Source organism: Marmota monax, unplaced genomic scaffold (genome assembly GCF_021218885.2).
Source record: "Marmota monax isolate L192 unplaced genomic scaffold, Marmota_monax_Labrador192_F-V1.1 WCK01_AAM20220418_F8-fsc00006, whole genome shotgun sequence".
Taxonomy (NCBI): domain Eukaryota; kingdom Metazoa; phylum Chordata; class Mammalia; order Rodentia; family Sciuridae; genus Marmota; species Marmota monax.
Genome location: NW_026693712.1, coordinates 8,910,892 through 8,923,023, shown reverse-complemented (window position 1 = coordinate 8,923,023; position 12,132 = coordinate 8,910,892). Strand labels below are relative to the sequence as shown.

General features: G+C 52.3%; 1 protein-coding gene across 7 annotated transcripts in view; it reads left to right on the top strand.

Annotated features, from left to right (window-relative positions):
* The window catches only part of Ndst1 (N-deacetylase and N-sulfotransferase 1), a 91,332-nt gene that overhangs the window by 65,798 nt on the left and 13,402 nt on the right, over positions 1 to 12,132 (top strand). For all 7 annotated transcript variants that reach the window (XM_046460299.2, XM_046460296.2, XM_046460298.2 and 4 more), the window contains 8 exons: positions 554 to 1,048; positions 4,302 to 4,389; positions 5,655 to 5,809; positions 6,419 to 6,604; positions 8,201 to 8,329; positions 9,132 to 9,314; positions 10,548 to 10,644; positions 11,732 to 11,855. In XM_046460299.2, coding sequence (XP_046316255.1) covers positions 554 to 1,048; positions 4,302 to 4,389; positions 5,655 to 5,809; positions 6,419 to 6,604; positions 8,201 to 8,329; positions 9,132 to 9,314; positions 10,548 to 10,644; positions 11,732 to 11,855 — 1,457 coding nt within the window. The remainder of the gene's footprint in view (positions 1 to 553; positions 1,049 to 4,301; positions 4,390 to 5,654; positions 5,810 to 6,418; positions 6,605 to 8,200; positions 8,330 to 9,131; positions 9,315 to 10,547; positions 10,645 to 11,731; positions 11,856 to 12,132) is intronic.

The following is a 12,132-nucleotide window of genomic DNA, read 5'->3' as shown; positions in this document are numbered from 1 at the left end:
CGCTGGCAGAGATTGGTGGGCATGGGAGCTGGACTGCTATAAGAGGGTGGCCTCAGGGGTGCTGCCGGTATAAGGGAGGTTGGGAGTGCTGTGTAGCAGAGTGTGTTTGCTTCCCCCCACAGACAGTTCCTCTTCTCTGGCCTGGAGAAGAGTCATAACTGGCCAAGGCCAGGCAGTTTGGTAGCAGAGTCCATGCTCTCAACTGCTGGACTTTCCCCTGGTGATTTGGCTTTTCTGGGCCTCCATTTCTTTATGTATAAAATGGTCTGGTCTGACAGCACCTCCACTGTGGGGTCACTGGGAGGATTAGCGGCATTCCAGCGTGCACAGTTCACGGACCCCCTGCCTAGTTTTGGTAAGTGAATCAGAAGTGTTCACTAGTGTTCTGTTGTAGACAGAGGAGAGGGTAGACAGTTGAGCCGGGGCATGGCGAGCCTGCCCGTGAATGTTATGAATATTGTTGATGTTACAGTTTGGGGTGCATATCTGAGTTCCACGTCCCTTGGAGTTCCAGATCTGACAGCGGTTCCCCTTCCCCCCTGCCCGGCTGTAGGCCAATGAGAACAGCCTGCTGAGCGCACAGCTCAAGGGCTTCCCCCTGTTCCTGCACTCTAACCTGGGCCTGAAGGACTGCAGCATCAACCCCAAATCCCCACTGCTCTACGTGACACGGCCCAGCGAGGTGGAGAAGGGCGTGCTGCCTGGCGAGGACTGGACGGTGTTCCAGTCCAACCATTCCACCTATGAGCCTGTGCTTCTGGCCAAGACACGCTCGTCTGAGTCCATTCCGCACCTGGGAGCTGATGCGGGCCTGCATGCTGCACTGCACGCCACGGTGGTCCAGGACCTGGGCCTCCACGACGGCATCCAGCGTGTGCTGTTTGGCAACAACCTCAACTTCTGGCTGCACAAGCTGGTCTTCGTTGATGCTGTGGCCTTCCTCACGGGTAAGCGCCTCTCGCTGCCTCTGGACCGCTACATCCTGGTGGACATCGACGATATCTTCGTGGGCAAGGAGGGAACACGCATGAAGGTGGAGGACGTGAAGGTAAGGCGGGCCTCGCGGATTCCAATCCTTGTGGCTCCCGTGTGACTCCCTACCTGCACTTCCCCTGTGCTGTTATTCAAAATAAAGTCCCCCGACCCCACCACTAAGTTTATATTAATTCTTGTGTTCAAAGCAAGTGCCATTATCTAGAGACAAGATCTCACTGAATTGCTTAGGGCCTTGCTAAGTTGCTGAGGCTGGCTTTGAACTCGAAATCTTCCTGCCTCAGCCTCCTGAGCTGCTGGGATTACAGGCATGTGCCACTGCGCTTGGCAGACACAGAAGACCTTTGCATCTTAGTGCAGAGTTGTGTGTGGAGGAAGAGATCCAGTCATCAGAACATGAAAGTGGGAACCGCAATGGCAGCCATCTGCCTTTTCATCTAGATATGATTGTAAACGCTTAAAAATGTTTGTGTCAACATCAGAGTGCCCATAAAATTCTTAAAACAAAAATGGAGAGCTCAGATTACCATATGGCATATTTTAACTTAGGTCTATGGAGAGAGTGAATGCATGCATTGAATTCCAAAAGTGTTTACCCAACAGAGCGGTGTGTGAAGACACTTTTGCAAACCACAAGATTTTATACATGTGAGCTGTCACCGTGAAGGAGAAGCCTACGAATTAAGACCACTAAACAGTCTTAAAATGCAGTTTTCAGGTTACTTGCAAAGGAGACGACATCCTAGTGTGAACGGGAATCAGAGTCGGTTGCTGGGAGTGGAGAGCACGATAACAATAAATCCAATGAAAACAAAACAGGGGATTAAATTCTGAGAGATGCGGCTGCCTGCTGACCGGTGTCCTCTCTCACAGGAGATTAGCGAGTGTTAGAAACATATTAGCACCAAACCAGGGCTCTCTTTGATGCTCCCAGGAGGCTTTAAAGAGACCTATGAGAGGCTCACAACTCTCCCTGAACAGATCTGCCTGGTGAGCTGTGTTCTCTGTCCACCTGAAATCTCTGCTAGGGTGGCCCGGGGTCTGCAAGGATGGACCCTAGTAGGGTCTGTGCCCTTTTCTTGGTCAGGAGTACACTTTGTGCTTTTCTGTATAACCCCGAAGGAGAAGAATAGAGTGGATTGTGTTGAGGAGTGGTTGTCCTGTAGGGATTTGAAATCAATTTGAGTCCCAGTGTGACCCTGGTTGACCAGGTGACACATGTCAGTTCTGTCCCACCGCTGAGTCTCCCCTGTGAAATGAAGAGATGGAATGATAGGGGATTTTAGGCTGTTTCACAGCACTCCCAGAGGCTTCACAGGGGTGCCCCACGAGCTGGGTGGAGTGAGGGTCATGTTCTGATGGCCAGACTCCATCCTCCATGCCCCCTGTGGAGCTGGACAGGGCAGCATGGCTTTGATTGTGTTTTTCCCTGGTATTTCATTTCTTGGAGGGCTGTCCTGTTGAAGAAAAATTGAAGATGACCTCTGCGGAGTCTTTGCTCTAAACATCTTCATATGCAGCCACAGTGGACCAACCTCTAGCAGAGTAGATTGCTCTGTTCCCTACTTGGGATGCCCTTTCCATGCCCCAGCCCTGCTGTCTCCTGCTCGGACCAGGCCCTTGCTACTGTGCAGGGGAGCCCTGTGAAACTGGGGGCCAGGACTGGGCTCCAGGGTCGAGCCCATGGGGAAGTCAGTGTGTCTTCCAGTGAGCTCTGGATCGTGTACTTAGGTTTCTTATTCACCCCATTTATAAAGTGAAAAAAGCATGATAACAGTTTGGAGCAATTTCTGTGGAAGAATATAAATCGAGGTGCCCTCTCCTGTGCTCTCAGCTCAGAGCAACCTGCAGAGTGCTTCTCCGGTGCGGGTCTCATTACCCTTAAACATCCTTGTTAGTAGGAAAGGGCAGAGCAGTTTCTTCTTTAATCTGAACACAGGTGACCACTGTGGCCTTCTTTCATAGATGTACATGTCACCTTGTTAACTCCGCAGCACAGTTGACAAAATACCAACAGAAGCTGTTTATGTGGGTGCTGCACTGTGCCCAGCCCCTTCTGTGCACTGCCTCATTTGGTCCTCCCGGTGGCCTGGCAAAGGGAGTGTTGTTTTGAGTCCTATTTTTCAGAGAAGGGCACCGAGACTCAAAGAAGTGAAGAAACCACATGACTGGAACATGCATGTCTAGCAGGCAGTGTCAGCCTTGGTCAAGTGGTGACAATACTGTCCTAAGAGAGCCAGGACTTTTATTTTGCAGCATGTCCTGAAAGCAGGGTTTGGGAGGTTTCCTGGCAGCCTGTGAACCCTGCAGTCCTGGCCCTAGAGTGTGACAGCACATCTGTTTCCCAAGGGCCAGCAGCCCTTGACTGACCTGCAGAGAGCTGCGCGTGCCAGGCATGGGAACGCCATGGTGCTGGGCACGTAGCACATCCCTGGACAGGTCATGATCCTTTGACATCAGCCTGGCAATCCACCAAAGGGGAGAAAGCCTTCCCATGTAGATACTGAGGCTTTCAGTGGCAGTGACCACAGATGTTGTGATGGCCCCCATTTTTCATCACTTAACCAAACATCAGGCAGTTCTTTTTTCTTTTTTTTTTTTTAGTACTGGGATTGAACTCTGGGCACTCGACCACTGAGCCACATCCTCAGTCCTATTTTATATTTTATTAGAGACGGGGTCTCACTGAGTTGCTTAGCACTTTGCTAAGTTTTTGAGGCTGGCTTTGAACTCATGATCCTTCTGCCTCAGCCTCCTGAGCCATTGGGATTACAGGGGTGCGCCACCGCACCCAGCAGGCAGTTTTATATACAGCATTTCACTTAATTCTCCCATGAGGGAGAAAGACACCATCTTCATTGTGCAGTTGAAGAAACAGACCTAGAGGCGTCACAAAGCTTTTTGAGGACACATGACAGAGCCTGACTGGAGTCCAGGTCTTTTCGTGCTGGAGGCCTGGTGAAGGCAGTGCAGGCCAGTCTCCCCGTGTGCAGCCCATGTCGTCCTGCAGAGCCCTGTGCTACAAGGGGCTCAAACATAGTGCAATGCTCTGCTGTTAGCCCCTCATTCTTAGTTACTTTTGCATAAAGGTCCCAAGTTTTCACACAGTGCTAGGGATCAAACCCAGGGCCTTGTGTGGCAGCAGGAGCCCTACCACAGAGCCATACCCACAGCCTTGCATTTGCATTTTTATTGGGCCCTGTCAGCTTTGCAGCTGGTCTTGCTGGAATGGGACACTTCTCAGGTCTCTGGAAGGAAGGGAGCTTCTGACTTCCTCTCTTGTCTTCCTTTCTCCTCTGCTGTCCCAGGCCCTGTTTGATACACAGAATGAACTACGCACACACATCCCAAACTTCACCTTCAACCTGGGATACTCAGGGAAATTCTTCCACACAGGTACGTAAGCCTGCCCTGCCCCCTCTTGGGACTTCCAGGGCTGTCCACACCCACAACCTTGGAGTCCTCTGCCATGACTCAGCAGCTGGGCTTGCCCATACTAAGGGCAAGTCTGCTAGGACCAGTAGGCCACAAGAGTAGTGAGAGTCCCAGGCAGGGGCATTTGGGGACAAAATTGACAACAGTTTCCATGCCTCACTCCCTGACCTTCGGCTGTGCTGTCCTAGGTGGTGCATCTTCCCTTCCACTCCCCCTGCCTCATCCTTTTAAAATTATTTGTGCTATTTCTGCTTGTAAGAAAAACTAGTTGAATTTTAAGAACATTACAGAAATATGTAGCATTGAAAATGAAGGTACCCTGTACTTGTACCTCCCCAGCATGACCAAGTTCTAAGTTCAGTTTGGAGTCAAAAGGATTGAATTTGAGGGCAGTAGGCCGCTTGGTTCATGCCTGCCTGCCTTCCTTCCTCTTCTGAGCCTTTCAAGTTCCTCCCATACTGCTCTTCTGGGACTAGGCAAGAGGGAACAGCCCCTGAACTGGTCATCTGTAGTAGCCTTGCCTTCTGTCTTCTGCTCAGGTCACAGCAAGGACAGATTCTCCTGCATTCTAGGAGAACTTGTTGGTCAACGACGCAGGGTGGGGTGGGTAGGGGGGCAGGATGTACAACACAGCCCCCAAGACAAACAGGAGTGATGCTGCTGGGCCTCTGCATTTTGGGGTGTTGCTGGAGAACCTCTATCCCTGAGGTGTGTCTCTAGCCCTTTCTTTGCGAATTTTGTTCCGAGGCAGGCTCTTACTGAGTTGTCCAGGTGGCCTTGAGTGTGTGATCCTCCTGCCTCAGCTCCTGGTTGCTGGCTTCAGAGCCATGCACTGCCACACTCAGCTCTGCATTTTTCTTTTCTTAATCTTCAGCCTACCAGTGGTGGTTGTGGTAATACATACAAGACAGGGGTTAACCATCCTGTGTATACACAGAGCCCTTCTACAATCCAGTAGAAGACAAATGACCTGTGTTCCCTATTGGAACAGGGTCAGGGCAGACATGTCAGAGGTGGAGGAAACCCTTGAGGCAGCTTGGCCAAAGTCACTCCTGAGTTAAGGACACACTCTAGATCAGAAGCCAGGGCTCTGGGACTCCATCTTCTCCTGCACTGTAGCTCATGGCAGCCTCTGGATGGGCTATGCCTGCCCATCCCAGGCCTGGGCCAGCTTGGAGGGCCTCATGGCTCTGTGGGCCAGGCTGAGCTGTGTGCTGGGACTGCAGGTACTGATGCTGAGGATGCTGGGGATGACCTGCTGCTGTCGTATGTGAAGGAGTTCTGGTGGTTCCCCCACATGTGGAGCCACATGCAGCCTCACCTTTTCCACAATCAGTCGGTGCTGGCGGAGCAGATGGCCCTGAACAAGAAGTTCGCTGTCGTGAGTAAGATTCCCTAAAGGGCAGAGCTGGGTGGGCTCGGGGCTGGGCCTGGGGTCCTGGCTGTCATATTGCTTTTGCATTTTAGTCGATGGACTCCCACCAACATCTGTGTGCCTGCACTGGGGCCTGGGGGCAGGGCAGGGGAGCTGGTTCTATAGAGAAGAGCCCCACTTTGTAGACAGGAACAGAGGCTCAGGGAGGTCATCCCAGGAGTTAAACCCAGAGCTGTGTGTGCCCTAGGCCCAAGCTACTACCTCTCAGCTGGGGTGGGAGGTACCAGCCTGGGTTCACTGGCCAACCAGAGGCAAGAGAAGGCAGGAAAGATCTCCACCTTATCCCTCGCTGTGGGGTACATGAGGCCTCTGAACTCTACCAAGAGTTGGGAGACCTGGGCTGTAGTCTCAGCTCTGCCTGCGACTCTGACTCAGAGATTCTGAGCCCCTCCCCTGCCTCCCAGGCCTCAGCTTCTCCATCTGTGCCAGGAGGGCTTGGACCAACGGCCCTGCTGTCTTGGCCTCTGATTTTTCTCTTATGTTCTACCAAGGGGGAATAAGACCCAAAGGGGAAAGACCCCCGTGCTCATCCTGCCCTGGTCATCCCCTTCCCAGGAGCATGGCATTCCCACAGACATGGGGTACGCGGTGGCCCCCCACCACTCGGGCGTGTATCCCGTGCATGTGCAGCTGTACGAGGCCTGGAAGCAGGTGTGGAACATCCGAGTGACCAGCACAGAGGAGTACCCCCATCTGAAGCCAGCCCGCTACCGCCGCGGCTTCATCCACAATGGCATCATGGCAAGTGTAGCAAGTGGGCCACGGCAGTGCGGGGGTGGGGCGGGCGTGTGCTGTCCTGGGAGGCATGGCTGTGGCTGGCCGGCTTCGGCCTCCAGACCAACCCTTGCTGCTACTGTGGCTTGAGGCTCCGTCCCTGGGAAGGTGGGCTGCCAGTCTGGCTCCTCTCATGAGCTCCGTAGAGGATTAAGGAGTGGGCATTCTTCAAAGGGGTTCCTGATGAGGATATAGGACAGTCTTCTGCTCCATTCATTTGCTCATTAAGAACTTCTCTTGAGCTTCTACTTGGGTCTTTCCTTTTTTCAGGCATTCGGGACACAGAACTGCTTAAAACCCAGAAAGGTTCCTGTTCTTATAGACTTGATGTCCTAGTGGCAGAAAAAAAATGTGTAAAGTATATAACAATCAGTCGGTGATAAGTGCCCTTCAGAGAATCAGCGAGGAAGGGAGATGAGGGAGGCAATTTTCAATAAATGTTAGGAGGGACCTTCCTGGGATGAGCCATGCTGCTATATGTGGAAGAGTGTTCAAGGCAGCGAAAACAACAAGTGCAAAGGCCCTGAGGCTTTGTGCTGGGTGTGTTTGAGGACCAAGTAGGAGGCCAGCATGGCTGGAGGGGAGCAAGTTAGAGGCTGATGGTAGAGGATGTCAGGGGTTGGGGGCAGAATGCTATGGGGTCATGTAAGGCTTATCATCAAGGCACTTCAGCTTTTAGTTAGAGATGGGAAGATTTTGAAGAAGCATGACATCATTCATACTTGCAAAGGTTTTTATCATTTCTTGTTGTGTGAAATGGAGAATATAGGGTACCAAAGAGGCAGACAGACCAATTAGGGGCCACTGCCATCTTCTAGCCAAAGATGGTGGTTGCTTGGAGCGGGGTCAAGAAAGTGATCATCTGTTGGACTTGTTAGAAGTTCGTTCCATTGAGATCTGCTCATCAGTTGGCTATAGGATGTAGGAGAAAGAAGAGTCCAGGCTGACCTCAGGGCTTCCAGCCTGAGACACTGGAAAAACGAGCTATCATCAGTTGAGATGGGGCAGCTGTGGGAAGACAAGATTTGTGCATTTGTCTGTGAATCTCCCTGACCATCTGTCCTTCCCTCCATACACCTTCTCAGTACCAGGGACTCATATTAACTCTGGGATGAGGTGGTGACAGGCTAGACCCATTCCCTGTTCCCTCAGAGCCCGTTTCCTTAGGGGAGATCACAGTGAACTGTTAAGCCAGTGCATGACTATGAGTGTGACCAGATGGGGCTCTGGTGTTGTGAGAGGGCTTGCCAAGTGCCACTGGAAGAGTTGCTTTGGAGGGTCAAGGATCCTTACTGCAAATGGCCCAAGTTTCCAGAAATGTTCTTACTCTGTTATTTTGGATCCTACTTATTATTTTGTGCGGAAAATAGTAATGGAGTCTAAAATGTCAAGGGCCTGTGGTTCACCTAGGGGAATATCACAGGCTACTGGGTCTTTGGGACCAAGTACCTACCAGGATTGGTGGCCACACAGGAGGCTGCCTTTCTGTGGAGATACCCCACCCCATCTCCCACTGCCATCCATGCCAGAGGTACCATAGCTCCTTTCCTCATCCCCTCCCAGGTCCTCCCACGGCAGACCTGTGGCCTCTTCACCCACACCATCTTCTACAACGAGTACCCTGGGGGCTCCAGTGAACTGGACAAGATCATCAATGGGGGCGAGCTCTTCCTCACTGTGCTCCTCAATCCTGTGAGTGCTCCATGGTCTGCAGCTGATGGGAAGTGAGGCTGCAGGGCGGCCTGTCCTTGGCTGCAGGGACCTCCCTGGCTGGGAAAGACCGGAGAGGCTGCCTTGAGAACCTGGAGGTTGGGACACCTGCTCCCCAGCCCTGGCACTGTCAGGGTCACTGTGTGACCTTGACTAATGGATTGGAGCTTTCTTTTTCTTTCTTTCGTTTTGCTCTTTTATTGTTGTTGTTCTTTTTAGATATACATGCTTTTTCTTTCTTTCCTAATTCTGCACTTTAATACTGGCGTGTTTGCATTTTTGTGTTTGTTCTCTTTCCAGTCTTTGTTCCTGTGTGTATATGTGCATGTGTGCATGCACACGCACATGTGCACCCCCCCCCCCCACACACACACACACAAAACCTTTTTGCTCGAGCTTTCGGGGCATTTCTTTCCTTATCTTCAAAATGGAAATAATCACCTGTACTTTAATACTATTAAATAAATCTCAAGTGGTTGTTTTGTTCAGTTCTCTGAGCTTAGTACCTTTTCTCCACACCTCTCCTCGTGATTACCAAGACAAAACTCAGAGCTCCTGCCTCAGGTCAGCCTCCCACCTTAGGGTTGAAATGCTTGGGGGTCAGTCAGACCTGGATTCATCTCTGTCTGTACTCAGCCCATACATTGAGTTGGTGGCCTTGGGGTATCTTGCCCTGGTCATCAGGTGGCCCTGCAAAGTGAGGCAGAGGTGAGGTCGGAGGTGGGGGTAAAGTGGCTCAGATGCTGACCCAGCTGCTCCCTCCCTCTCCCCCTCCCTGGAGCAGATCAGCATCTTCATGACGCACTTGTCCAACTACGGGAATGACCGGCTGGGCCTGTACACCTTCAAGCACCTGGTGCGCTTCCTGCACTCCTGGACCAACCTGCGACTGCAGACGCTGCCACCTGTGCAGCTGGCCCAGAAGTACTTCCAGATATTCTCTGAGGAGAAGGACCCACTGTGGCAGGTGGGGACAGGGAGGCCTCGTGCCTTGTTGCAGGGGTGGAAAGTCTTCTGCTCATAGGCTCATGCTCCAGGGCTGTGAGGGCTCAGCCTTCATATCTTCACACACTCTCCCCAAGGGAACCCCAGGTGTCCATTTGCTTGCCAGTGTGGGCATGCTCCCTCTCGGGAACATGTATGTGCACGCATATGTACATGTGCACCTCCCCACAGACCTGTACACATCCATACTCATACACAGCCTTGGAAAGAACAACTTTAAAAAAAAACCGTGGAGCCTGGGGGTGGTGGCACACACCTGTAATCACAACCCCTTGAGAGGCTGAGACGGGAGGATCACAAGTTCGAGGGCCTTTACAAGGTCGTAAGCAACTTACCGAGACCTGCCTCAAAATAAAAAGGGCTGGGGATGTGGCTCAGTGATCAAGCTCCCCTGAGTTAAATTCGCAATACACATACACACGCACACACAAAGCCCTCAGTAAAAAGACCCCCAAGCCCCGTGGGTGAACATAGAGCAGGGAGCGTGGGCAGCACCTGCCCTGACTTGGTCAGACTCAGGTCATCTCCCAGCCTCTTTAACTACAGCAGGCTCTAAGCCACCGGGGAGGGAGCTCACGGGGAGGGTTTGGGGGAAAACAGTTCTTGGGAAAGTCGGCACCTGGGGGTTGTTAAAAATAGAAAGCAAGACCTGAGAATGGTGGCAGTCTCAACAGTTCAGACCCGAGGTCCCCAAACCTTGATTTGTGGGCCAGTTCCAGCCTGTGGTCTGCTTTTGTAAAGACAGTTTTCCTGGCACACAGCCACGCTCGTTCTTGTGAGCGTTCTCTGTGGCTGCTTTCATGCCCTCGCAGCCGAGTTGAGAAGTTGCAGCAGAAGCTGGACAGTACCCAAAGCCCACGATATTTACCAAACACTAACCAAGAGATTTACCAACTTCGCAGGGAGAGTTTGCAGACCCCTGGTCCAGACACTGCTTGTCCAGTTCAATTCAAGTGCTTGTGAGTTCCCATTATGTGTCCAGCATACAGCTGGGCATTTCGCCAGACTCTGTGGGACACGTGAGACTAACCAGAAATGGTCCCTGCCTGTTGCAGCCCAAGTGTCTGGGGGTGAGAGGTGGCAAGGCCACATGCAGATACTATGCCTGTCAGTCAGCAATGGAAGGGCCACATGGTCCTGGGAGCCTCTTCACTGGGTTTTGGGCTTCCCTCACATCCTCCCAATGTTGTTTTAGGACCCCTGCGAAGACAAACGCCACAAGGACATCTGGTCCAAGGAGAAGACATGTGACCGCTTCCCAAAGCTCCTCATCATTGGTCCCCAGAAAACAGGTAGGTCTCCCCACCCTTCACCCATCCTCTCCCAACACCTGCCATCTCAGCCACAGAATTCTAGGGACCACATTCCCTTGGTCCCACTCCCCAGGAGTCTACCCACTCCTTCCCCAGAAGTGAGAGTAAAATTTGGGGGAATGTGAATCGCCCATCAGTGTGGACATGGGACGGGGATGGATGGGATGCGCATGGCATTCTCCTGGTTGTCCTGAACTGCAGCCTCAGGGACCTCTCTCTGTGTTCTGGCAGCTTATCTGCAAGTTTAAGCAGTACCTGGTACAACTGGCCCAGTGCAGGGTGGGCTGTGGCCAGTCAGCTGTGTCTAACAGAGGTGCAGGGAGGGAGCAGTGACATGATCGCCGGGCATTTGCCACCCACGTGAGTCTGTAAGACCACTCCCAGGTTACAGCTCAGAGAGGTTGAGTTTTCCCTAACACAGCACGTTAGGAAATGACAGTGCCACACCCTGATCTCTGTGACCCCAAAGCTCATATTCTCAATCACCAGACTCTATGGCCTCCTCTTCTGGATGCTTCTGCAGATATGAACCATGGAAACATGCCATAGGGAATGAATGAGGAGTCTTTCTAGGGAGGAGGGAGGAGCGGAGCTGGAACAGGAGGCATCAGAACCAGAACTTGTGGGTCTTCAGAGTTCCATGTTAACACAGGGAGGGCCTGGGCAGGGGCTTTTCCCAAGTGCCAGGGGACAGAGGTCTCAAGCAGAAAAGGCCAGCAGAAAGCATCTAGTTCTAATTCTTAAGGAGACAGCAGTCAGTGGGACGTGGCTGTCGGAGTGCTGTGAGGAGGAGTCAGAGGACAAGCCCTTGTTTAGGAATGAAGAAGGCTGTAATAGATGAGTGATGTCTGCAGGGTACAGGTGTTGGGGTGTCCACATGCAGGCCCTGTATTTGCCATCCTGGATGTAGTGCAGTTCCTTGTACAGACAAGAAGACCAAGACCCAGAGAAAGGCAGGAATTTTCCCAGGTCCTTGTAGAGAAAAGGGGGAGCGAGGCCCAGAACCCAGGCTCCATCCTTGAGTTGGGGGTTCGGCTGTGGGCTCAGCTGCCTCCCATCCCTACAGGCACCACAGCCCTCTACTTGTTCCTGGGCATGCACCCGGACCTAAGCAGCAACTACCCCAGCTCAGAGACCTTCGAGGAGATCCAGTTTTTTAATGGCCACAACTATCACAGAGGCATTGACTGGTGAGTGAGCCTCTCAATCTATAGCAGGACAGGAAGGCCATTCCAGAGGTGGTGGGGAGGTCACTGTGGCCACAGCAGGAAGCAGCTGCTGCTTGTTCACACACAGCTACAGTTCCTATAAACAGGGACAAGGCACAGTGACCCTTGAGTCATGGTGGGAGTGTTGTCACAGGCAGGGTGCTCCATGAGGAAGCCCTTTGCCCCTTTGCATTATCGCCTGGGACAGAGACTGCTGAAGGCAGGGTTGAGTCCTTCCCTGGCTTGTACAAAACATCCT